At 39.7% G+C, this 25,250-nt stretch overlaps 1 protein-coding gene across 1 annotated transcript; it reads right to left on the bottom strand.

Annotated features, from left to right (window-relative positions):
* Positions 1-1,324: 1,324 nt before the first annotated feature.
* LOC131775858 (activating signal cointegrator 1 complex subunit 3) lies at positions 1,325-25,205 on the bottom strand. The gene is made up of 34 exons (XM_066172027.1): positions 24,913-25,205; positions 24,732-24,777; positions 23,256-23,933; positions 22,844-22,911; positions 22,339-22,499; positions 21,576-21,717; positions 20,836-20,958; positions 19,890-20,090; positions 19,330-19,470; positions 19,028-19,192; positions 18,335-18,583; positions 17,820-17,954; positions 17,370-17,561; positions 16,867-17,091; positions 16,042-16,161; positions 15,494-15,658; positions 14,857-14,943; positions 14,157-14,333; positions 13,242-13,467; positions 11,871-12,124; positions 10,956-11,458; positions 10,151-10,304; positions 9,467-9,552; positions 8,676-8,988; positions 7,916-8,179; positions 7,266-7,403; positions 6,751-7,004; positions 5,856-6,093; positions 5,273-5,407; positions 4,607-4,662; positions 4,034-4,202; positions 3,600-3,866; positions 2,952-3,158; positions 1,325-2,416 (listed from the first exon to the last, which is right to left on the bottom strand). Exons 1-34 carry the CDS (start codon positions 25,123-25,125, stop codon positions 2,114-2,116), a joined length of 6,855 nt encoding a protein of 2,284 aa, XP_066028124.1. The 5' UTR covers positions 25,126-25,205; the 3' UTR covers positions 1,325-2,113.
* Positions 25,206-25,250: the final 45 nt, after the last annotated feature.

Below are 25,250 nucleotides of genomic sequence, written 5' to 3'. Positions count from 1 at the left end.
AGCTGTTTCCCATGGTACAATCATCGGTGTTTTTTCTCCTTAACCCATGCTCGAAACCAATTAATCACAATGAGCAATTTGCTCTTGGCAAAAAAGAGAACACAACAGCTCATGATCTCTTAGTTATTCACAATAAGTCGTTGTTGAGAGCAATTATTTAAAATGATTCATGTTATCCAGCCTAGCATCTCCAAGGAGGCTAGGCTGGATAACATCACCCTTGGATGCCGGCCATGCTTTCCTATATGCAACTGGATACGAATTGAGTTTTGCTCAATTTTTCCCCGCCACTACCGAAGATAACTTAAATTCGCACCGTCAACCTTACGTTCTAAAATTAATTCAGGACAACATGATTTCCTCAAGATCACTTACCAGCTACACATAAACAATTGCAACAGCACGGAATTGATTACTAGTGTAGGACATAAAATATAAGTGCATTTAGATGCTGTGTAGTTTTCTTTCTGTATACATGAAACAATATTACACAATATAGAAACATGCCTACCTCGCTCCCTTGTAAAACCTAACATTCAGTATTCTTTGAGAGCAGAATTTGTCATTCCGCTCCATCCTACGTTTCTTTTTTTTCAATTTTTTTTATCTTTTATCGCGAATGTATGACTCATACATTACTTGAGGAAACAATTTAATTTTCGAGTGAGTTGCAAGGAAAAAATTTCATCATAGCGAAAGGAAACATCGTGCAGTTTGTTGACTTACAGTAAAAGGGAGACCAAGATTCCCGAAGAGAATTTCCTCTACCATCCTCTCGTGTTGGTTCTAAACAGATCGTAACAGGTGATGCGCGATGAAATAAGCGTGAGGCCCTTTTCTGCTCTGAGTTACAGGAGTCTGATAAACATAGGCCAATTTAAAATTCATTGCAGCTGACCCTGCCACTTTCAAGAGTGCCAAGTTTTGTAGGGGAAGCAGTAACAACAACTCAGGGTCACGCAAAATTAACTGAGAACTCGATACGTTGTAATAAATTTGCTCGGAAAAGTAAGTATGGCTGAGCATAACATGGGTTCGAGATCTTAATTCGCAAATTGCAAATGAAAATCCAGTCGTGATAACTTGTCTTTCAATGCATTGATAACAAAGCCAAATAAAGCGACCTGTCAGTTTTCTTTTTCTTTTTTTCTGCATTTCCGTACAATCAGGATCACCAAAACTTGTAATGTTTTTTCGTTTTCTGCGGAACGGGGATAGTTTCCTCCTTGACAAAGGAAAAGTTAGCGAAGAGTGTAACAAACAGAAACAAGATCAAAAAATCAATGACAACATTGCAGTAACTCTCTTGTGAGAAAAACTGGCTTTATTGATTTTTCTTGCATGGGTGTAATAAAATCTTGTGTATCATCTATAAATTTGATTGATCATCATTTGGTGTTACCTAATATTTTTACTGCACTATCTTGGTAATTGAAATATTGAGACAATTATAAATTTTAGTTCCAGGAATTCTGCAACATCGGTAATCTGACGCAAACACCAAATCGCTTAGCGCAGAATACTGAATAGATTTTTTGAAAACAATACAGCACGTAAGCTTTCGTTAAGAAGTGGGAATCCTATAGGTACAAGAGAAAGGTAATCAAAGCTTTACACAATCAAAATACTCCGCAAAAAAAAACCAAGCGTTTCCACAAAGACTGTGTGCGCACACAACAGGACGTACCGGAAATTGAAGTTTAGCTTTAACAGCTTGCTATACCCCTCGCATATCTCATGAATTCCTTGCGATATTTTCCTTTGTTCATAATGGTCCTTGAAATTACCTCAAACTTAAGTATTTCAATACACAAGTCTACTCGTAACATTTACCACAAGTCAAACAAAAGTGTTAAAATTAACTGCAATCTAAGACAATCTATCCCCTCCTGAAATTAATTTGCGTTGCATTGACTTGAAATTTTACTTTACTTTTACCGTTTTGGGGAATAGATTTTAACTTCACTTACGTTTCAAGGAAAGGGGCCATTCGCTCCAGTGTGGATTTCCACAACTGATCTTTCTCATCATCGTAGTTGGTAAATTTCACTCATATTTCCTCATACATGCCGGAAAAAAAATAATGTGCTTGACAAAATTATACTGCGATAAACTAGTTACTTAAGTTAACTTCAGTGTTCACTTGACTTGAAATATCTGATTGAATAATCTCTAGAGAAACATCATACTGCTGGTCCATTCCCAAGTAAGCATCATTGATGAGATACACAGTATAGATTCTCCTTCCCAGGTCCTCAGGCGTGTAGAATGATAAGGATACGGTGCTTGACGAGCGCACCTGACTCACTCTTTTCACGGCCAACAACTCGCCCGAGTCCATCTCGCCGAGAACCACCCACCAACCGACATCTTTGGGTTTCGGAAAATGTGGAGCGTGCGCCTTTGTGTTGGATCGCTGAACAAAAAAAAGTGAATTGTTTAGAGTCAACGATTTATGGCAGTTTTAAATATTCAGGGATTTATTTTGTTTTCTTGAAGAAAGAAGTTGCTAACAAGGATCGCTGGCAAGAGTCGTACCGCATAAATCACCCTTATACATTCAACTTACAAAAGAAATCTCCTCACAAAGTCAGACAACACCTGGGAATGAGCGACGAGCCAATGCTGAGACAAACTTGTTAACTGCAGAGTGTTACCTCGACCTTACACCAAACTCTCTGAACAGTTAAAAAATATATATACTGCAGATTAACGCATCCGGTCTTTAGATTTCCAGAATTGTCTTTCTTTTTTGTTATGCGAATCGTCTTTTCTTGCCATTTTGAAATTATTAACTTTTTTAAAGACAAGTTTTGAGAGAATGTAGCCTTGACTTACATGGCACGATAAAGAATCCACCGCCTCGTATTTCTTTAAATAACGTAACAGAATCGTTTGCAGAAAAGGGAAAGAACTGTGAATATTCAATTAAAGTGTATCTGTTTCCTTACCCTAAAACCGCAGAACTCCCTGGAAATTTCAAGTATTAACACGTACTCCTGTTCTGCATGCACTGGAACCCAGTCTTTCGCTAAACTTTCGCTCGGTGTGGTATTGATGGTTTTACTTTCCTTGGTGCCCTGCTCGTTCTCAGCCCAGACTCCACGCACTTTAATCTTAACACTGACTTGAGGTAGACGACCCAACGTTTCAAAAACCTACAAAGGGATCAATAATAAAGAGAACGTAATGAAGCCCATTCGTTAACGGTAGAAAAGAACGAGCACGGGGGGACACTCTACTAATATGCTCGTAAATAGGCGTCAGTCTTATGCTGGTCAGGCTGTAGTTACATAAACGGTGGCCTAGGCTAGGCCCTGGCCGTGCTTATCATGGAAATTTTCTTAACAGAAATGCCTACTGGCTATAAAGGATAGATGTACAAATCCCCCATGATGAGAACTAATGTTCGTAGTTGCTAATGCTACAGAGACCGCGGGGAAAATCTGGAAATCACAACGAGAGAGGATGTCCTACAATCAGTAATGTACCATTCCCGCCTCTAACAATCTCATCAACTTCGAAGATTGAAGACGAGCTTTCTCTAAGGTATAACCTGAGAACGATGCGCGCAAGGACATTGATAAATATTTCTCTACCTCAGTTATTTCTCCCGGACTCAGAGCATCTCCCAACATTCTATTCAGGATTTTCCGGTCGCCTCTGACAGCGTCTAACAGCTCCGGGAGGCATTCTAATGAACGGCCGTTAATTCGGAAAAGCGACAACAGATCTGGGTCAACACACGGTAAAGTGAGAAGGGTGCAATCATGAAGCCATCGCCCTTGAATTACCATCTGTACCAGGTGCATGCATCGAAGAGCTGTTGCTAACCAACCCTCGGCGGAAGATACGTCGATCATTGCCTGAAAGAAAATAATCCAATTAAGAGTTGCGACACGTAACTCGACCTAAATCTTCCGCGTAACCTTAGGAAGGCCAAAAGCATTCGTACATACTCCCATTATCCCATATAGCCATTTGGTGTGGTCTGTTGACACTTCCTGGACGTTTCACACTTTGTTGAACTTACTTGCAAGATTCGTATAGCCTGATCGAGGACTGAATTTGTGTCTGTTAAGTAATCGGTACTGGGCAGCGGGAGGCGAGTGAAATGAGCTTGAAAGAGCAGATGTGCCTTGGTGTGAGGACTGTCGAAAGTGTGAGGGTCCACTTCCAAGGGAAGACTAGGAGCTAGGTCGCTGAAATACAAGATGTACATAGGTTATTTAGATTTTATATTATTAATATAAACTTCTCCGCCTTCATGAGTAAATAAAAGTCATCTCAGTTGCATAGCGCAACAAAAAAAAAAAACATAAGGAACAGTTCCTGAACCGGTTATACTTCAGCTATGAATCTCTGAGGAATGAGGGAACATAAACAGACCAACGTCTAGAACAACTCTCAAACTATAAAGTATAACATCTCATTGAAGGACAGCACAACAAGCATTCTCTTTTTATTTGAAAGGTCTCGCAAACGGTTTTCATCCGCAGACACCACAATTAAGTTTACAAAGCATTAATCTACTGTGAGGGCACGAGTTGAGAAATGACTCAGTAAAATAATAAATTTACTTCCTGGTCCATTTTCTCATATTCACCTGTTAATGAGGTCTTCATTGTGACGAACTGGAAGCTGAGTGTATTCTTCGGCATCCTGCGAAAATTTGGTGGATATCCATTAAAATGCAATAGAGTTGTAACTGTTCAGATTAATCTTTTTGAGCACAAAATAAATTCCAAGGAAAGATACAGTATATTAATGATCAGTAAACATTTTCCATCTCAAGGGAGAAAAGAAAACATTTTGACTTCTCGGAGAATACCTGTTCTTTCACGACGAATTGTCTTTGCTTGCAAAGATATGACGTAAAAAATGTTTCTAACTAAAAGATCAATTTTGAAAATTTTCGTTTCTTAACCCTTTAACTCCCAGATCAAATTTGTGATTCTCCTTACAGTCAACCGCACAATTCTTATAATGTTACTTCAGAGAATTTAGTATGGGATCAACTAGTTATCCCCAAATTGATATTTTTCTTCACTCTCATCGCTTATCTGCTTGATGTTGTATAGATATTGTAAGGAGAAATTCTTTCTTAGTCACTCATGGGAGTTAAAGGGTTAAACAATCAAATGACGTTTAACGACGTTATCACAAAGACCTCCGTGTACATCAAGCTAGTTTATGAGTCACTTTTATTGGCTCATCGGTACATCGAAAAAAAGCGCTTCGATAAGTTGACCAAATGAAGAAAAATTCTTACCGCTAAAATCTCGATGAGGTCCGGGAGACTGCAGTCAGCGTCCAACCGTTCATGGAACATGCGCAGTGTCAAGTGGCTTAGATAGTAGTAGGAAGAAATCCTTCCAAGGTTCGTTGGGGTTATCGCCAAACCGTCCTATAGCCAGAAAAACGTGTCATTAAATCAACATACTTATGAAGCGAAAGATAAGTTTAGGGATAAACATAGTGAAAGTGAACAACAAATGGACCTCAACCAGGAGACGAGATTGAGTGACCTGTGGTCTATTCGAAGCACCTGCAGTCCAACTTCGCCTGCCTAGCAAACCATGACAAAGAGATCCTTCTGTTCTATTGGAGCGATTTAGAGTATTGAAAACAACACCAAAGTCAATCAGAAACATGGGAAAGCATGGGAAAGTAAGGGTAGCTAAGTCGCTGTTAGGTTCAGTTATGCGATTGATTTGTTAAAAAAGTGGCTAGAATTTCACATGCACGTCACTGAGCGAAGTAAATCAAAACTGATGAATCAACATTGGATCAGTCAATTGGGATAGTTTCAGTTTTACCTGCTCATCGCTCACACGACAGAACAACAAGTTTACCTCGCCAATTTCCACGCACGCAGAATTCTCAACTTCTCTCACAGCACCTTCTACCAAAGCAGAGAGGAATTTATTGACTGAGTCGTTGTCAATGTCTTCCAGATCATAGTAACTTGGGTTTATCAGCAAACGTCGAAAGAAGTACGTCCAAGTGAGGTAATCCATGGCGTCCTGTTTAGAAGTGATTGTGCCCGCCACAATTTCAGCATTCAAGTGATCTGGAAGTACTTCTAACAAACTAAGAAAGAAATGAAAACATAGAAGCTCTTTAACATAATCCTACGCACTAGGAAACAACAGTGGATGTTACGTTTAATGCGACTGCTTGAAAAATGTACTCAAGGCATCAAGGCGTAGCTGGGGGGGGGGGGGGGGGGAAGAGGGGAAAGTCCTAGGGTGTCCATTAAGGCCACTCCCTCTCCCCCTAAGTAAGTTGCTTTTCTTTATCTCAGGTGACAAAGTAAGCGAGAAATCGATAAATCTAAGCATAAAAAAAAATGTCACTTTAAACAAAACCCAGCGAGAAAGTCAACATGACAGCAGCGTTGGTAACTTGGGTGTGACGTAGTCACCACCTCCTCCACTTTACAAAATCTGAGCTGCACCCTTGTTCCTTACTATTATCACCATATTCCAGTAGTAAGAAACAATTCTCGTCATGGTGAGTGTAAATCAATTGAGCGATTCATCTCCAATTTCCCTTTTAAATAACGTTATATAGTCGTATATCTCGGTAACCTGAACAAGCGTTTTAATCCTCAACAACAACAAAAATCACTTCCGCAAATAAAAAATGTAAAATAGGTTGCCTTTTGACCTTTGAATGCTAATTTTCAGATCGGCATCAACCTTTTAACTCCTATCTATCTGTTATTTTGCTCGATTGCGTTCATACCTTGACTCGACAGGAAATGGCTCGTACAGAAACTTTTTATAAAAGTGTTTCTTGATGTCGTGAACAAGGATCACAGCCACCCCATTCTCGTCGTACTGTGGTCTCCCTGCGCGCCCCATCATCTGCAGCACGTCTGTGATGGGAAAATCCACATACCTGCGAGTCTTACCATCATAATACTCAGTACCTTTCACAACCACTAAATGGGCCGGGAAGTTGACACCCCAGGCTAAGGTGCTAGTCGCTATCAAAATCTGGAGGATGAAAATATAACTTTTCAATTGTGTGCTAGTATTACAACAAAAGCAATTGACATGCTAATCGTATCAAGCCGCATTTGCACTAAAAAGTTTTCCTTGTTTCCTTACGTTAAGGCAACACATCCTCCTCAGCTGTTTGAAGACCCAGATTGTTTGTGAGGTTTGAGGCTTGTACCCTCGGAGTCCCGCACAACAGTTGGATGCTCTAGCAATTAGGATAAACAGTCTTTCACCGTAGTCTATCCTTTCACTCACCTGAATCTTTTGATTCACAAACAGCTCTTCTGCTATCTTCCTGTCCCTCTCGTGTAAACCCGCGTGATGCAGTGCAATACCAAACGACAAAGTCAGTTTGAGGTTGTTGTCCTTCACTGTTTGGATCAACGAGTCCATCTAAAAAAAAAGAATGTTTATCTCAAAAAAAGTTGCGATGTTTCATCGCGGTAAAGTATCACAAAAGTAAAATTTGTTCATCACAAGATATAGTCACATCTAAGTTTGATCATGAAGTATCACGATCGTTTGTGTATATGTACTGCTACTATGAGCCACTTTAAGACGATGGATGGACTGGTCACGATGAATCATTTTATGAAGCATTATGCTTCGTTGCTGATTGTTGATAGACAACTGAAGAAGCATGGATTCATGATCGATAAACACAACTATAGGAAAGCGACGAATCATGTGCATTATTTACTTAGTCAGAATACAAAGTAGTCTAACAACACACTCGCTCGCGTGAGGGTTAGCCTCCGTTTTCAGTTTTGCGCCGCTAAAAACAGGAGTACCACTTATCAAATGGGTCCCGCCTTACCTAAAGCAGACTTAGGACTGTCATATACAAATTTGATTCACACAATCAACTATTTTTTTGTTTTGTTAAATTGTTTTTTAGCTCTTACCTCAGCTTCCGGCATGTGCATCCACTGTTTGGGATTGTCTTCGGCGGCTAAGAAAGAAATCAGCTCCAAAGCCGTGAGGCGGGTCTGTCGTCTTGACGAAACAAACACCAGCACGGGTTTGGTGGGGGAATGTGTTTTAATAGCGTTAAAGGTGGGCTTGTTCATAGTTGCCATGCGCGGACAGTAGTGTTTGCCGGGATACCCTGATATGTGCACCTCCAGAGGGACTGGGCGCACTGACGGCCGGAAGTTGAACATACCGGCCTGGAAAAGAAAAGGACACTAAAGTAAGTAACAGTTTCTTCTCCTAGTTTCTTTCACAGCGGAAATGCAGTTTGGGAACAGCCATGGCATTAGGGAAGGTAAAAACCTTAATAGAGGTTCCACGGCAGTGTCTCCTTGTCGGTTACGTTGGGGGATCGATACAATGGCAATAGGAGTTTTTCTGTGGAGTTCTTCTGTCGAGTTTTTGTAAAAGCAATTATAAGAAAAGGGTGGAACTTTTTCAATCTAATCTTTGCATAAACCTTTAAGCTGAACAAAACCTTCTTAAAAGATGGTTTAATTGTGGTTCAACCCATACATGGAAAAATCGAAACATGAGAAAAAAAACTTATTAATTGACAAAGGCTGTTAAACTTATACAAAAGTTAAACATAAATCTCAGAAAAATAATGTCCAAGTTTCAGTACAAAAAGCTATTTAGTTGAAAAGTACGGCTTTTACTTTCCATAGAAGGCACAAGATAATCTTATTGTACCTGTTCTATTCCCAACCAGTAAGCAAGATCCGAAGCATTGGCTAGAGCAGTCGACAGACCAACCACTCGAACAGTCTTCTCTGTGTGCGAGGAGATAAAATTCGTCCGCGACACGATAACCTCCAAGACAGGACCTCTCTCCTCACCCAACAGATGGATCTCATCAATTACCAACAAAGACACCGCCTGCACGTAGTTACGAGTCTGCCAGCTTCGGCTGATGCCATCCCACTTTTCTGGGGTGGTGACAATGACGTCAGCTTTGGCGATAGCGCGCATGTCCGGAGTTACGTCACCAGTTAACTCTACGACACTGTGGATGTCAACGTGATCAAGTCAGGGAATGTGCATCTCCAAAAATTTGGCTTAAATTTTTCAAGTCCGTTGTTTCACCAACCTTGACTCTCAAAGGAGAGCGCATTTCGATTGAATGTTGTAGAACCAAACCAAAGCAATCACAAGGGCCAATCAAAGAAATAACAAATTCACAAGGAGCCAAAGAGAGCTAAAATTGAAACGAGAAACCTGCTTAAAGCGCCAAAAAACCGCGAGTGACTAAGTCGCGATTGGTGTAAGTCCTAAATCTGATAAGTTTATAAAGTGGTGCGAGTTTTCTGGACCAATCACAGAGCGAAGTAAAGCAAATACCAAGGCAATCTCGTATTATTTTCAACACTTAATTGAAAACATTAATTTCTCCAAAGACAGTTCACTGAGACGCCTGATAATAATTGACACAGTTTGACTAGGCACCTAAAAATTTCATGCGTAATACGCATGACAAATTTTACCTTCTACCAAGTTTTTCCTGAAAACGTATTTTCCAATCCTCCATTCTCTCTCGGACCAGAGCTTTCAAGGGAGCAATATAAACAGCCTACGACAAGTAAATTTGACAAAAAACGCGTCAGCAAAAATATAGGACGTATGTTGTGCATGGGAGCATAGACACCGAGTTCAAACTCCGATAAAAGGATTGATTCCCTCGCAATGAACTATATGGTTACTTCAACAGATAGAGGAAATAAAGCTAGACATAAATTAGTAGTAACATGAATATGCCCATGGATTATGTGGAAGAGTTTGGGCCGATAAGTAGTACCTGTGGTCAAACTGCCTTGGTGGAACTGAGAGGTAAGACTCACAAGCGTTCTATAAACGTGTCTTTTTACACTTTTCCTCTAAGGAACCGACAACTGAGATGTTTTGTCCACATACAACTTTCCATATTTATTATTCAATTATTTTTGGGAGAAGTTTTGTCTTTGGCAAGACACGACATCTTCTGAAGAGCGGGCCAAATGGTAAAAAAAAGTTGTTGCTTTTATCACACATGGAACGTTCAGAAATGCCGGGTAAGGTAAGATGACGTTAGATCAGAGTCTAGGGTCTCTTTGGGCAGAATTAGCAGAGTTAGCAGAACAGAGGAATTCTTTTCGGGAGTACGTATGAGACTTAGTCACCTTGATACATACCTTAGTTCCAGGATGCACATTAAAGATACGAAATATGGCGAGTTCAGCAGCCAGCGTCTTGCCGGACCCGGTGGGTGCTCCAAGTAGTACATTATGATCCGTGTGGTATACTGTGTGAAATACTTGTGTTTGGACTGGATTGAAGTGAGTAAACCTAAAACAAATGGAAACAATGTAAACAGACCAAAGCAAACCCAATGACAGAAGTCTGGGCCAAGTTGTTTGAAGGCCGATCAGCGCTAACCCAGGGTTAAATTTTAATCCAAGTTTCTACATTTCTCTGTTCAAAAGACCTATTGGATTAAATTTTCCCAATCCTTTTAAGAGCATTCAATTATCAAATTGTAGAAAAATGGGATTAACGTAAATGTTCTTTTAAAGCTTCCAGATCTGAAATCAAATTTCACACTAACCCTGGGTTACCTTAACCCAGTTTTGATCAACCTGGCCCTGGATACAAGACTGACATTCATAGCTGCCGGAGCTAATCCCAGTTCAAGACCAGAAAGCGAAAAGGGAGAGAGATACCTATCCGGTATGGGATGCTATCAGGCCTATGCGTGACAAAGGTCAAAGTTGGAAAGCAAAGCTTTCCGTTCGAGGCACAGGAGATAAGCCCTCAGTAAGTACTGCATGAGATTATCGTCTTGTGAATAGGAGTAAACAACTGTAAACAGACGCGTAACACGGTCAAACGTTTTGATGGCCCCTGAATTGGTCAATCGACAAATCGAGTGCGTTGCTATTGGATATACAGTCCACCTCTTCTCCTTGTGAGGAGGACTAATAACACAATCTTACTCACCGATACAGCAGCTCGTATTCTTTGCATTTCAAGGCGGTTAGTGGCAGAGGTTGTAGATCTAATAGTTCAGTGTGAGGTGGGTGCTTTTCTGGTAAAATGAGATGTTTGAAAGACAGAGCACAAACCACTTCAGAGCCAAGCCAGCGATCTGACACTCCTCGCACTAAATACTGTGAAGGTAGCGGCTCGAAGATCGGAATGGTAAACACTAAGGTTTGTTCTTCATTAGCTAACACCTGGTAGAAAACATGTGCCGGGTAAAAATGATTTTTGAACATCGAATATTCTTTGCATTTCAAGGCGGTTAGTGGCAGAGGTTGTAGATCTAATAGTTCAGTGTGAGGTGGGTGCTTTTCTGGTAAAATGAGATGTTTGAAAGACAGAGCACAAACCACTTCAGAGCCAAGCCAGCGATCTGACACTCCTCGCACTAAATACTGTGAAGGTAGCGGCTCGAAGATCGGAATGGTAAACACTAAGGTTTGTTCTTCATTAGCTAACACCTGGTAGAAAACATGTGCCGGGTAAAAATGATTTTTGAACATCGAATATTTGGAAATTTTTATTTTTAATATAGGAACTAGCAAATCCACTGCTAAGATTTCCTTAATTTCAAATTTCCCCCCTTAAGCGATGCAGTTCTTGCAAAGTTTCTCTGATCATTTTAGAATTTAAAATAATTCCAAATTCAGTTCACGTGCAAATGTGCAAGGAGCTAAAATCACTATGAAGCCTTATATGGGCTTGTATCTGGTCGTGTATTAAAAACTAGAAAAGAACATTCGCAAAAGGAGAGAGCGGGAGACTCTCTTCTCCTCCCTCCATCCTGGTAGGTGTGTTACTGCTGGGTTCAATTTCCTATTTTTTATCGAGAACGACTGCACCTCAAAAATTTTTTGACAAACTTGAGCAAACCTGTTTCTTGTGCAGTAGAAAGTACTCTGAGTGGTAAATGTGGTTATTGTCCGGGTCCTCGACCCAGATCCACCACGGTTCTGACGTAGAGCCGTGGACTTTGTCATTCCAGCGAAACTCCGGCTTGATAGTCAGGCGCACCCGAAGAACTGTCCTCGTGATCGGCTGGATGCTGCTGGCCAGTGATATTGCAGGAATTTGTTCCACACAACTCTTGACGGTACTGCCCATGCGTGGATGTCTGATCATGTGACCTGCAGTTTTCATACACGTGGTAAGCTAAAATTACTTTATTTGTCTTTCCAAAACCTGTTCTACCTCGACTAACCCGGTGGCTGGTTGTTCGGAAATTTTACCAGCCCAGACCCATTTTTTACAAGCCCAGACCCATTTGTTATTAGCCCAGACTCATTTTTAGCTAGCCCAGATCCATTTTTAACTAGCCCACACCCATTTTTAACTAGCCCACACCCATTTTTTACCAGCCCTGACCCATTTTTTACCAGCCCTGATCCATTTTTAACCAGCCCACACCCATTTTTTACCAGCCCTGATCCATTTTTAACCAGCCCACACCCATTTTTTACCAGCCCTGATCCATTTTTAACCAGCCCACACCCATTTGTTACCAGCCCTGAACCCTTTTTTAACCAGCCCACACCCATTTTTTACCAGCCCTGACCCATTTTTAACCAGCCCACACCCATTTTTTACCAGCCCTGACCCCTTTTTTAACCAGCCCACACCCATTTTTCACTAACCCAGACCCATTTTTAACTAGCCCCAGGCTAGAGGACTACTGCTAAGGTCGAGCACTGACAGACTCTCCAGTTACAATTGACGCAGATCAGAGGACATTTTTTTATCGGAATACTCATTGATAAGGAAGCGTTTTCCTTATTCACCTACTCAATTTTTTTTCCTTTACAAGAATGATGTATAAAGAAAACTCTCATTTGTTTTGTCACCAGCGTCCCAATGATGAATCACAAGCGTTAGCTCTGCTTGAAACATCAGCTTTAAAAACTCTTTAGGGTACATTAATTTACATTATCAACTGAGTCGGTGAAACAAAATCATTTTGTGATACCCACCACCGACGCAGCACCACAGTTTCTGTTAAAACGTACCCCCTTTAACTTAAAGCAACTGATCACGGAACGAACAAATATTCAAGTAAACTTCAATGGTAGCAACTCAAATCAGTCACGCTAGTCTATACTTAAGCACCGATTCATTTAACCTTTCAACTAAATTCTCTGAACTAACTTTATAAGAATTGTATGGTCGACAGTATACTAAGGAAAATTACAAATTTGATGTGGGAGTTAAAGGGTTAAAAAAGTGATGAACAAATCCAACTTTATTTACCAATTTCATCAGCAGTCATATCTCTGAGTCGATCCACAGTCGCCTTTCTCTCCTCCAGTTTGACCAGTGTTTCGTGTTTTAAAATAGTGAACTGACGCAAAGGATTTTCAAATACCCACTGCCGTTTGTCAAGCATTTTGCAAAGGCCTAACAATCTGTAAGCCATGGTAGGCCATCCTCGGTTAAGAGCGATTTCAAACAGACCTCGCATTAGTCGCGCAGCATTCTGGAAAGATTAAAAAAATACGAACTTTAAACCCAAAGGGAATTGGACTTTTTCTTGAAGCTCAGTTTAATCTGTACACGGTAATTTATGTCAAGTTGAAGACCTCCTGCTTGAACATCGTTGTGACATGACACGATCATTACGCGGTGTTAAGAGCGATGTTGTTTTCTCATTAAATCTGGGGAGAGCTTTAAAGTTAGTTTAGTGAATACTGGATTTTCACTGTGTCGAGTGGTCCAGGAGTTTGAAAAAAAGCAAAAAGAGAAAGACGACGGCCATACTAGATATAAAAGTATAATATCGATCCACTAGGAAACTAATACGTTGCACATTCAGTTGTTCTGAACTCAGATTTTTTTGTTTTATTTAGTTTGTTTGACTGTTTTTTAACTTTGGAACACTGCGCACTCCCTTCACAGCATACGTCAAAAACGCAAAAGTAAACCATAGAAGGAAACTCGAGGCTAAAGGTTTCAGGTTAATGTTACGCATTTCTCGGCCACTCTTTCAGTTGGAGATCGCGTTTTTAAGCGTTCTGCGTCAGTTTTTATTTAACCTTTTTTTAATCTGTTTTCTGCGTTCCACACCATTACGTCGTACGTTGAGTGTTCTCCGAATACTCAGATGTTGCTGACTACGCTAAAATAATTTTACAAGGAGCAATAAAGGGATAAGCGTGTCTTTCATACCTGTGCAACATAAGCGAGATCAGAGACAAGTGAGAAGGTATCAACAAATCCTTTGGAGATAAAAGTCTGCAACAGGATGTTTATCTTGCCGTAATTATTTTCCACTCCTCCCTTTACAGGCAATGGACAGTGTTCAGTCAAATGAAATTCCAGTTCTGATATCTCATCCTCACGGACCTGTAATAATAAATGTAATAAATAAATATATATGATTTATAAAAATCTAAATGATAGATTCTGTAAAAATAAAACATATGAAATGCAGAGCACTTCGAATGTCACGTTTATTTGGGTGAGTTCTCAGGAAAAATCGAGGTCTTCATGTAGTCAGTGATCAGAATTTATTTTCTTTTTTTGGTCAGTGGATGCATGAAAGGGAAAACGCGCAAACTGGCGGATGAGAGAAGGGTTACCAATTAAATTAACGCTCCTACCGAGAGAAGTCGGCTTTTGTACGGATTCGTCCGAAGGAAAAATCTATTCCGAAATTTTAAAACAATGGAAACCCTTCCATAGCAATAACTAAAATTAACGATGTAAAATTAATTTTAAAAAAGATTTAACTCTGGGGGCTTGTGGATAAAAAGAAAAAGGAAATCAAATTGTAAGAGCCGGAAGGATTGCCATTCTTAAAGCTTATCTCATTTCTAATTCATTTTCTAACTGCATTCAACATCAAAATTGAAGAGTTGAAATTAACCTTGACTTGTTCGAATTCTTGAGAGTGAGACATCATGGAAAGCACATCGGGTTCAGGCATGTGCGCCTTGAACATCTCATTGAATACCTGAAAGAAAAAGAAACTAAACTACTAAAGGGGGTAGTCATTCTGAAGTCGTTTGGATGTAGATTGTAACTGGTTGACGATTACTCCTTCAAATTACGGTCCTTGAGACGAAAATATTTAGTTGGTTATAGGAATTGTCTACCATGTTTCACTCAGAGAATGAGAGCTACACACTGAATTGAAACGAGTGCATTGATAATATGGCCTGAAAAACGTCAAAAAACGAAAGAGTGGGTCTGGGGCATGAGGCAATATAACGTGATTAGGGAAATCTCTCCTAGCCAGACTGTATGTCCGTCTGTCATCTAACTAGACAGACATGCAGTCAAACAACCGGTCTATCAGAACGTCTATAATCTAAAAAAACAGCCAAAAGTCAGTCTATCCGTCTGTTAATCTGTCAGTCACCCAGTTTTCTGTAGGTCTTTACCCGACTACGATTCAGTCGGTCAGTCAGTCAGTCAATTTTTCTTGGTTTGCAAAGATTTTTCATGGTTACTTCTTTGTATGTTTCCTCGTTGTGTGTCTGTGTCTATCATGATCATCTTACCTCTATTGTGTCGTACTTGATGTAGAAATGACTGGAAGTTCTTCCAAGGTCCGTCGAGTTTAGATATCTTGTGCGTGGATCAAACCTTATCATCTTTGCTTTGTCTAAATGACGCGCTGCATTTACAATCAGCTCTCTGCGATGTTCGTGCAGGAGTGGGTCATCCTGAGAAGCACATAAAAACAGTAACATTCGTTAAAAGTTTTATAATCAAAAGTTTTTCTTAACCCTTTGACCCCTGAGCCGAATGACTGGCATCTAATTTCTCCTTACAGTATCATCCTTGAATCAAACGTTAAGGTCACGAGAATAAAGGAAATGATCACCAGTTAAAGAGGTTCTTGATTGTTGAATAAATTCTCCCTGTCAACACCTTAGGAAATGTATAGATAACAGTATGGACAAGAGGTAGACTGATGTGAAGGTGTAAAAGGTTAATCAGTTTCTCAGCGCCAAGTTTTCCTTAGTCTTCTCTATCAAAATAAATACAAAAGACAAGTTTTCTAAGACAAGTACATCCTAGTCTAGATACAGCTTAACGGACAAACCTCTTTGGTTCCATACGCGATGCCATAAACCAGTGGATTGATGCGCATTCGAATGTAAAGATACGTGTAGCTCAGCCATTCAACAGCTTCATCCACTGTGCCTACTGTACCGAGAGCAATCTGCCAGGCAGGAATTAAATTTGCAATTCAATAAAGAGGTGGTGAGTTGAATGAGTTCAGACTACTTCTCTAAAAATAAGATCCATCATCGCCTTCGGCAAATATCGTCGGAAACATTAATGGTTTCTTACACAAACATAAATCATCTCCTCCTATTCCCTCTTAACTCTTTAACCCCTATGACTGACTAAAACACACGATCTCCTTACAATATCAATTCAATAACAAGGACAAGTGGTGAGAATAAAGAAAAATATCAATTGGGGGATTTTTATATGATCTAAAACCCGATTTTCCACACTAATATATTTAGAATTATATGGTTGACACTTAGGAGAATTCTTAAGTGAAAGGGTTAATGAAGAACATTTCCAAGCAATTCAGACATAAAGAGACGCACGTAAGATGTTCTATCTCGCTTGAAGTTGACCAAGTACCCGCGCTACTCACCAAATTACGGTTTTGCAAGGGTAATATGCATGCACTGGTTTTCTTTTGCGCTCTGCATTGTTTTTTCCGCCCTTTTCAGTAGTAGGATCTTTCCCGCGCTTCGAACTTGTTTGTCTGCACTGTTTTTCCCGCCCTTTGCAGATGTTTCCTGCGCTTCGAACTGATAACCTTTCCCTCAACGCTTAGCATTGTTTTCCCGCCCCTGGCTTTGTTTCAAAACACGTTCTTTTGACTGACCCTTCATCATCATCTTACCTCAGCATTTAAACTATCAGTCAGGCTCGAAATGAATTGACTCTCAATCGGTGACTGTCTTGTTAGAAGTGAAAGATAATGACTGAGTTTATCGTGTGCTGTGATGATGATTCCCTCGCCTTGATTATCAAATTGCGGACGACCTGCCCGCCCAAATATCTGCAGCACGTCCAGTATGCCGATATCAACAAACGAGCCTTTCTTTGCGTCATATACTTGCGTGCCCTGTTGAGAGTGATTACAAAAAAGAACACAAAATTATTATGAACTTACCATAAGAATCAATCGACTGAAAATGTTGGTTCAATTTCAACTACACATGGCCTTAGATCGTGTCAAAAGAGTTTTTCTACTACACCGATCAATTAGCCACCTGCTCTTACTCTCACTTGCATGCATTTTTTATTACACGCGTACGTGTAATGAATGGGAACCGTGCGTGTAATGCTGCAATACACGTGGGCGGTACTCTAAGTAACGTTAGTCTTTACACAAGTTCTAACCTTAATAATTACAGCATGAGCTGGTAGGTTTACTCCCCAGGCTAAGGTAGCCGTACAAACCAGAACACGAATCAAACCACGAGCAAACAGCTGTTCCACCATAGTGCGGTCCTGTCTCAACATTCCAGCATGATGGATACTAAACCCGTCTGGAAACAGCTCTCGCAGCTGCTTGTTACGCGATTTCATCACCTGCGAATTAATCCAAGAGTATTTCAGTGCGGGAGAACTTGTAAAGGCGATAATAGTGGTAAACGAACTGAATTTTTCCATCACTCTGAAAGAATATTTTGGTCCCCTTCAAGTTGACGAAGTTTTGCAAAGCGTAAAATAAATATGATTCAAACTTTCACAACGTGACTTCTTTAGAAATAAATTAAACCTGCCCTGAATAAGTGCATACGGCCGATCAAAAGTGCTCTATCCAACTCCACCCAGTAGACAACAAACCTGTTTTTCAGCTTGTCCGTATTCAGGCCCTTGTGGAGCACGGAACAAAGCAGAATCTCCCTGATTGGCTGCCATCTCTCGTAATGTCAGCGCTGTCTTGACGGTAGCATTCCGCGCATGCACGAAGACCATAACCTGTTAATAAGGACGGCGAGGTGAGAGCTTCAAAAACAAGGCTGCACAGTAACGAGTAATTACAAGAAGAAAATAAAAAGAAAAAACAATCACGCCGTCTTAGATTTTGGATTTCAATGAAAATTCGAAATTGCCGACGTCCATGACCGTTTGAATTGATCGCAGTCAAATTGAGAAAATCGGAAGCGATTATGTTTTCTTCATGGAAATCAGATCATTGTCATTGTCAGTGATCCTTGGAGGAAGACCATGATGCATTTAATACCCTGAGCGCTCTATTAAGCAGGCAATTTGGCCACTTTAAATGCTGGTGTTAAGTGTAGGGATTCTGGCCGAAATCACTATCCCTGCCCAAGAAAAAATACCACTTTAGATCTCACCTGGTGTCCTTTGTCAACATTTTCCAGCACTTTTTCGTAGCAAACTGTGTCCATGTCGTGTTGCTGTTTGACATAGCCCGTTGCTTTAATCCCAATAAACGTTTGCCCGAGTGGGACTGGACGAAAGCGTCCGTCAAAGAAAAACAGACCCTCGTAAGGGTTGACCCGCAAGAAGTGGGCCACATCAATGTAATTAGGAAGTGTTGCTGATAAACCAACGATACGGATCATGCTCTGTGACGACTCAACCTAAGTTGAAACAAACAGTAGAAAAGTATGAAGCAAGTCGCGCGTTGGTTGAAGAAACGAGATGCGAAGGAAAACTGAAGCCACACGCGGAGGAAGCGAGAACTCGCGTGGCTGACTCTTCCAACGCGTTTTTGGTTTTTGGTTAGCCCACGCGGGTAGACCCACGCTTAACTTTTTCAAGTAATCGTAAGGTTTTCCTTGTTTCGTGTCAGCTTAGTTTTAATCAGTGACATATAACTAGGATTAAACACCACAATTGCACTCTGCAATCTCTATATAACATTCTGTCATATTTTGGTATGTTTACTCTAACTCTATAAGTTGATGAACTGCCAAAACATGAATATCTCAGATCAATTGCTAGGATGGTTCCATGGTTTCTAAAACTACTCAATTAGGTAAAAAAAAGAAAAACCGTTATTAATGTGTAAGCATTTAACTCACTTGACGAAGAGTTCTGGCTACTAAGCATTCAATAACTGAGCCTCTGTCATCGTGCAGAAGATGGACTTCATCAATGATCAGCAGCTTTACTTGCTGAGAAAGAGCCACGTCCCCAGTGCTCTTACGAGTCACCACGTCCCACTTTTCTGGCGTTGTAATCAGCATCTGTACAAAGGGTAAAAGTCATGTGACACGGGTGGGTAACACGCTCATTAAAAATGTAGGAAGAGCTCAAGAATTACAGATATCTTTCAAAGAAGTCAATTTCTTTGGTTAGAAATGAATGTAGTGGCTGATCATACTTGCGTCTTGAGGATTTCAGATTTTGTAAGTTGCATATCCCCTGTAAGTTCACGGACTGTGATTCCTAAGCAGGCCAACCGCTTTCCAAAGTTTTGAACCATTTCAGCCGCGAGAGCCTTCATTGGAGCCACGTAAATGATCTAGAGGAAAAGACATGCAAACAGCGAATCACACATCTAAGGCAGGCAAGTGAGATATCTGTTGATTAACGAAACCCGGATAGGATAACTCAACCGCCTTAACGAGTTTGGAAACGCAATCAACCGTTCCTCCACAGAACTCAAAAGACGACTTTTCAAAATTCCTTACACCCTTCATTTTCAAATATACCAAAAATTTTCAAGTTTATTCACCATGTTTGCAATAACCACCCTAGTTCTTTTTCACTGATATTTTTTAACCACCTGTTTGCATTGGTTGGCAAACGATTATTTCTTTACTTACGACTGACATAGGACTGACTCTCACCATCAACTGATTTGTAACCTTGAATACAGAATTATCAGAACCTTATCATTCTTATTGTTGATGTTATCAATTCAAATAAATGCAACCCAACCTTGAACTTGTCTTTTTTGATGACTCCTGCCTCAATGTTCTGTTTAATTTCCCTCAAAATTGTTAGCATAGCTATGTTTGTTTTTCCCGCACCTGTTGGAGCACTTATCAACAGGTTCTCATTCGTGTTGTATGCTGCATCAAATACAATCGACTGGATCCTGTTAAGGCGCTTCACTCCTTGGAATCCCATTTTGCCAATCTGCAAAGGATGAAAAAGCAAAACAATGAGGTTTTTCAACTGATTGTGACTGTCCTTAACGTATGACATGGTAGAGGAGGCGTAGGAGCCTTAAGGTTAGCACGCTAGACTACGGATCGCCAGTTCCAGCTTCGAACCCTAATATGAGCAATTTTCAAATGCTTATCCGGGCTTTCTTTGGTATGCTTGACTTCGCTCAATGATTGTTCCAGAAAACTCGCGCGAGTTTCTCAACCAATCAGATTCAAGACTAAAAACCAATCGCAACCAAGTCACACGTGTTCGCGGGCTTTTCACTCTTTCCCTGTGATACTTTTACACCTTGTGACAAAATAATTTTCGACTGAGTGCCGCAAGTAATCCGCGTTTGCTTTGGTTTTCCTTTACTTCGCTCTGTGAGTGGTCCAGAAAACTTACACCCATATCTTACACCATCACATGCCATCACGTGATTTGGTCATCCGCTCTTCCCGTGCTTTTGACAATTCGCTTGTTTTTTCTTGAGTTCTCATCGTATAGTGATGATGTTAGTATTTGTTTTCGACAATCAGATGAAAACTGTTTTATTTTTCTTTGGTCTACCTGGCTGTTGAGATTGTTTTCGTCTTGGTTTCACGAAACTCAGACGAAATGTACTTTACATTACCTTTATCAAACCCTATTTCCAATAGCTGTTTACTAAGGTGAAGTATTTGTGATATGCTCATTCAAACATTTAAACATTTTCATAATATCTAACACTCACCTCATCTAAAGATGAAATTAAAATAGGAGTTTCCTCTTTAGGTGGTAAAGGAGTGTTTGGAGGTATCACAACTTCTTCATAAACTTTAGTGTTTTTCCGTTCTGCATCAGCAGGCAGGGCAATCTAAAATGAATCAAGAAACATAAGCATAAATTTAACAAATATTGTAAAGCCAAATATTTTTTTTGGGCACTGATTTGCACTTCATATGGTGGATACAACTGTAAGATCTCTGATGGGAGACAGTGTGTTGTAAAGTGAAGACAACGTTTTACCATTGAAGACTTTAAGTTTTAATAAACTGAATTCTAAATACACAAGTACAACAGTGATATACAAAAATTAATAAATAACCTAAAGAAACAAATAAACAGAAAAGACATACTCAAAACTAATAAAACAAAAATCATGCAGATTCCAAGTCCGAGGCATGTCACTAATAGAGTTCTTTGCACAAAGTGATTTAATCGCACATTCATCATTTAACCTCATGGACGATCACCATGAAACTTCTCCTTACAATATCAATACATAATCAAGCAAGCAGGTTATAAGAAAACCTATACCTATCGCTCAGAAGGCATCATCATCAAACCCAAACTCTCTCAATCAATTTAAAAGGAATTTAAGAGGAACAAGAAGGAGAAATACTGTCCACATGTTAGGAGCTACAGGTTCAGGTTTCATCTGCAGGGATTACTCAACTAACCATGTACCAATGCAAGAAAAGAAAGTGGTACCTTGGTGTCTGAAATAAAAGCTGTAGATCGCTGCCTTTCAGCCAAAGCATCAAACACATATGGATACACTTGGCTGGGCTGCACATTCCTCTTTGGTTTTGACAACAATGGTGCACTGGAGGCTTCCTGAAGAGCAATTTCCCTGACAACAACAATAATAGATGTAACCTTGCTCAAAGAAAATTGCTTGCCTCCTTAACCTTGCAGAACCAACTATACTACTAAGGAGAGAGCTGATAGTTGTATTGAGAGGCTTTTACTTACTTCAAATTACATGTACTATTATGACAATAATTGGTTATTTCTCTAAGAGAAAATGTCATACTTGTCTAGATAAGCTAGGCCTCTGAATTAGCATTTGCATAATAATATACACATTCACGTCAGAGTTCTCCCTTATTTTAAGCATGACAGGTAAAATAAATTTTCAAACCAGTTAAGCAATCCTTTTACTTGTTGAATTTTCAAGAATTACAAGCAATTTTAAACGGTGTTAAGAGGTACTTCAGGCGGTAAAAGTTATCAGTTACTGCCTGAAAAGGAGAACACTGCATGTACAACCCAAGGTTGATATATCAATTTTCTACACTATATACCACTTATTTTTTATGGTTTTAAGCAGCAATTCCCACTTTATTTTCATTTCTCTATCTTCTTATCACCTTTCTGATTGAAATTGTATTGATACGGTGATAAGAAATTCCTACTTAGTCCCTCTCCTAAGGGTGACAGGGATAAAGCTACAATATTTAGGTATATGCACCTCTGAGCTCTCATCAACTCTGGATCAAAGCCAACTTCCCTAAGATATGTCTCATGATCAACATCCTGCTCATCTGTGTGTTTGTCTTTGCGAGCCTGGCGACGTTCCTCCTTCCTTTCTTCCTTTCTCACCTGCCGCATCAATTGTTTCTCCTGTTGTGACTATGAACAAAAATTTATACAAAGTAATTCAATAAGATTTTAAAAAATCAGAGAAAAACACTGAAGCAGAATGATTTTTATTGACTCAACAGGCTGGAAGCTGGTCTCTTTAAGAAGAGAGTGGTGCAGTTGGGCATCACTTGAAAACAACTGCTACTAAATTGCCCTAAACTTCTGAAAAACAGCTGCTAACAAAAATGCTCATGAATTTAAAGCTCCAGCTGTACTGAATTTTCCACTTGCACTAGCACTTGTGAAATTGGCTGCTGACTAAAAATGCCAGCTACACTCATGGTCAATAACTCAGTTACAATGTTCTTTTAACTAATTGTAATTGAACCCACCTGTACAGTAACTTGACATCCATAAGTTGGCTTACTTCGACCAGCTGAGGTTTTCACTCTAGTAGTCTCTGAAATTACATGCCATAAACAGAAACAGCAAGCAAACATTAGCTACATTTGCCATAGGGAAAAGTCTGGAGCTCAAATTGTACAACTACCACCATTTTTTGATTCAACAAAAGTCAAAATTTTGGCTTATACAAATAAATTAAGTATTTTAAGTTGAATGGCATGTGGCATGTAATTTAGAATCTATGTCAGTATTCAAGCAACTACATACCTGACCCTTCCCTTGCCCAATAACAGTCAACTAATATGAAGTCAGGTTTAATATTGGGTAAGGGAGGGGTACATGTATATATAGATGTGCAGTTGCTCAGATTCTGACATTGATCTATAATTTACAACTTACCATTTGCTGCACTCAAGTCAGAGGTACTTTCAGAGGTTGCTACAACTATCTTGTATCTGTCAGCTAAGAGTGTTTGAATGAATTCAAAGCGGTCAAACCCAAGAAGCTCAAACAAGTCATTTTGAATAGCTGCATTATCTCTATCAGAACTGAGAATATCAAAAAGTGCTGAACAAAGATCCAAAACTGACAGTCCAGTGCTATTATTTCCAAAATAAAGTTCACACTGATTACGTAGCCATGAACCATTAATGTCACTGTTGCCATTCACTTCTTCACTTAGTGCCATATTTGAAGGATTTTCTCCTTCTTTTGAATTCCAAAAATTTGTCTGATTTTGAACAGTTTCATCCTCAGATTCTGAAAACAGCTCATCATCTGGTGAAACGACCTTGCTCATAAAAGGTGCAAACTCAATATCACTTCCAAACTCTTTTAAAGGTTCCTCATGTTTTTCCTCACATCTCTTGTTAATTACTGCTAGACAATCTTCAGGAAGAAGTAAAATGATGTTCTGCACAATGTGACAAGCTTTAGTTGCTGCCGAGGCTGGAAATGCTCCAAAGAGACTCTTCAGTTTTGCACTTTCATCCTTTCCAATGTGATTCACATCTTTAAATATTGTAAAAATTAATACTGATGCACTTTCCACAACCTCTACAGATGAATCTTTGCCAGCTAGAACACATCCAAAAAACAAATGTTCAGCCCTTTCAAATAAGTAACCACAATTGCCACAGGTTAAACAGGATTCTTAGTTAACATTTCCACACAGCCACATACTACAGTCAAACTAAAGCCATAGTCTCAAAGGTATTTTCTCATTGTCATCACTGTTTTCTTTATCCAGGTACTACATGAACATTGAAATAAGGGTAATTGTGAAGAAGAACTCCCCAAAAAAACCTATCGGCCGACTGTCGGTCGTCTGTCGGCCGACAGTTGGCCAACAGGTTTTGCCTGAAATATAGGCTACCTGTCGGCCAACAGTCGGCCAACAGTCAGCCGACTGTTAGGAATGTGTCGGTAACCTGTTGGTAGCTTGTCGGTAAAACATTAACACAAACCTTAATGTTTTCTCTGGGTTTCTCGACCGACAGTTGACCAACAGTCGGCCAACAGGTTTTTTGGGGAGCTCTTCTTCAAAATTACCGAAATAAGTGTGTATAAGGCTGTGTTAAACATTTTACTGATTCTTAATATATGTTTATCATTTATCAGCACACCTTCTCAAAATATCATGGAAGCACAAGAGGCTTAAAAAAATAAAAAAACGAACAAACAAAACAGATTATAGTTTTTATGTAGCCTAATCTCTGAGAGAGCTTGAGGCGCCAGTGATATGTGTTCCTGACACATGTTCATGCAGTTCCGTTATTGCACCATCATATATCAAGGACAATACCATTTCCGTACAATACATTTAAGCATAACTATTTTGTTTGATTTAGTTTAATCAAATGTGAAGTTTCCTACCAATTTCTGCAGATGTAAGCACAAGTTCCTTCACGAGAGTCTTCGCCTTAAATATAAAAATATTGTTATTTACAAAAATATATATATATTTATATGAAAAATTAAATTAATTCATGCGACCTAATCTATGTTGCACGAATATAATCGATGGAAAAAGTTTCCACAACTTATCTCTTCCTACCTCTTGTGAAGCATTCCTATCGAGGCTCGTTGCATCTAAAATCAAACCTTTTAATTCAGACCAAGACAAAGTTTTTTCAAGTTGCTTCCTCGATCTCGATTGCCTCTTTCTTTTCAAGATATCATCACTCTCTGGAAGCCGTGAAAACGGCGAGGAAAGCCCTGAGAATGCCCTTAGTGACCCTGTTAATCTTGGAAGTTCTATTGGAGGCATATTGAGGACTTGAAAATAAATCCTCAAGAAAACACAAGGCCTTCCTTGACTTTAGCTGAAATTTTGTCTGCCATATTGGCTTACATGATGAGCCCACAGTACAACAGTTAGAGGTACTGTGTCAA

The sequence above is a fragment of the Pocillopora verrucosa genome, chromosome 9, assembly GCF_036669915.1.
Source record: "Pocillopora verrucosa isolate sample1 chromosome 9, ASM3666991v2, whole genome shotgun sequence".
NCBI classification, from domain to species: Eukaryota; Metazoa; Cnidaria; class Anthozoa; order Scleractinia; family Pocilloporidae; genus Pocillopora; species Pocillopora verrucosa.
The sequence above is the reverse complement of the archived record's forward strand: the minus strand, read 5'-3'. Positions and strand labels throughout refer to the sequence as shown.

Coding starts and splice junctions, on each gene's coding strand:
- LOC131775858 (XM_066172027.1), bottom strand. CDS start 25,125: ATGCCTCCAATAGAACTTCCAAGATTAACAGGGTCACTAAGGGCATTC. Junction 22,500..22,843: donor GATGTCAAGTTACTGTACAG/GTGGGTTCAATT, acceptor TTTTGTTCATAG/TCACAACAGGAGAAACAATT. Junction 2,417..2,951: donor GGGAGTTCTGCGGTTTTAGG/GTAAGGAAACAG, acceptor TTTTTTGTTCAG/CGATCCAACACAAAGGCGCA.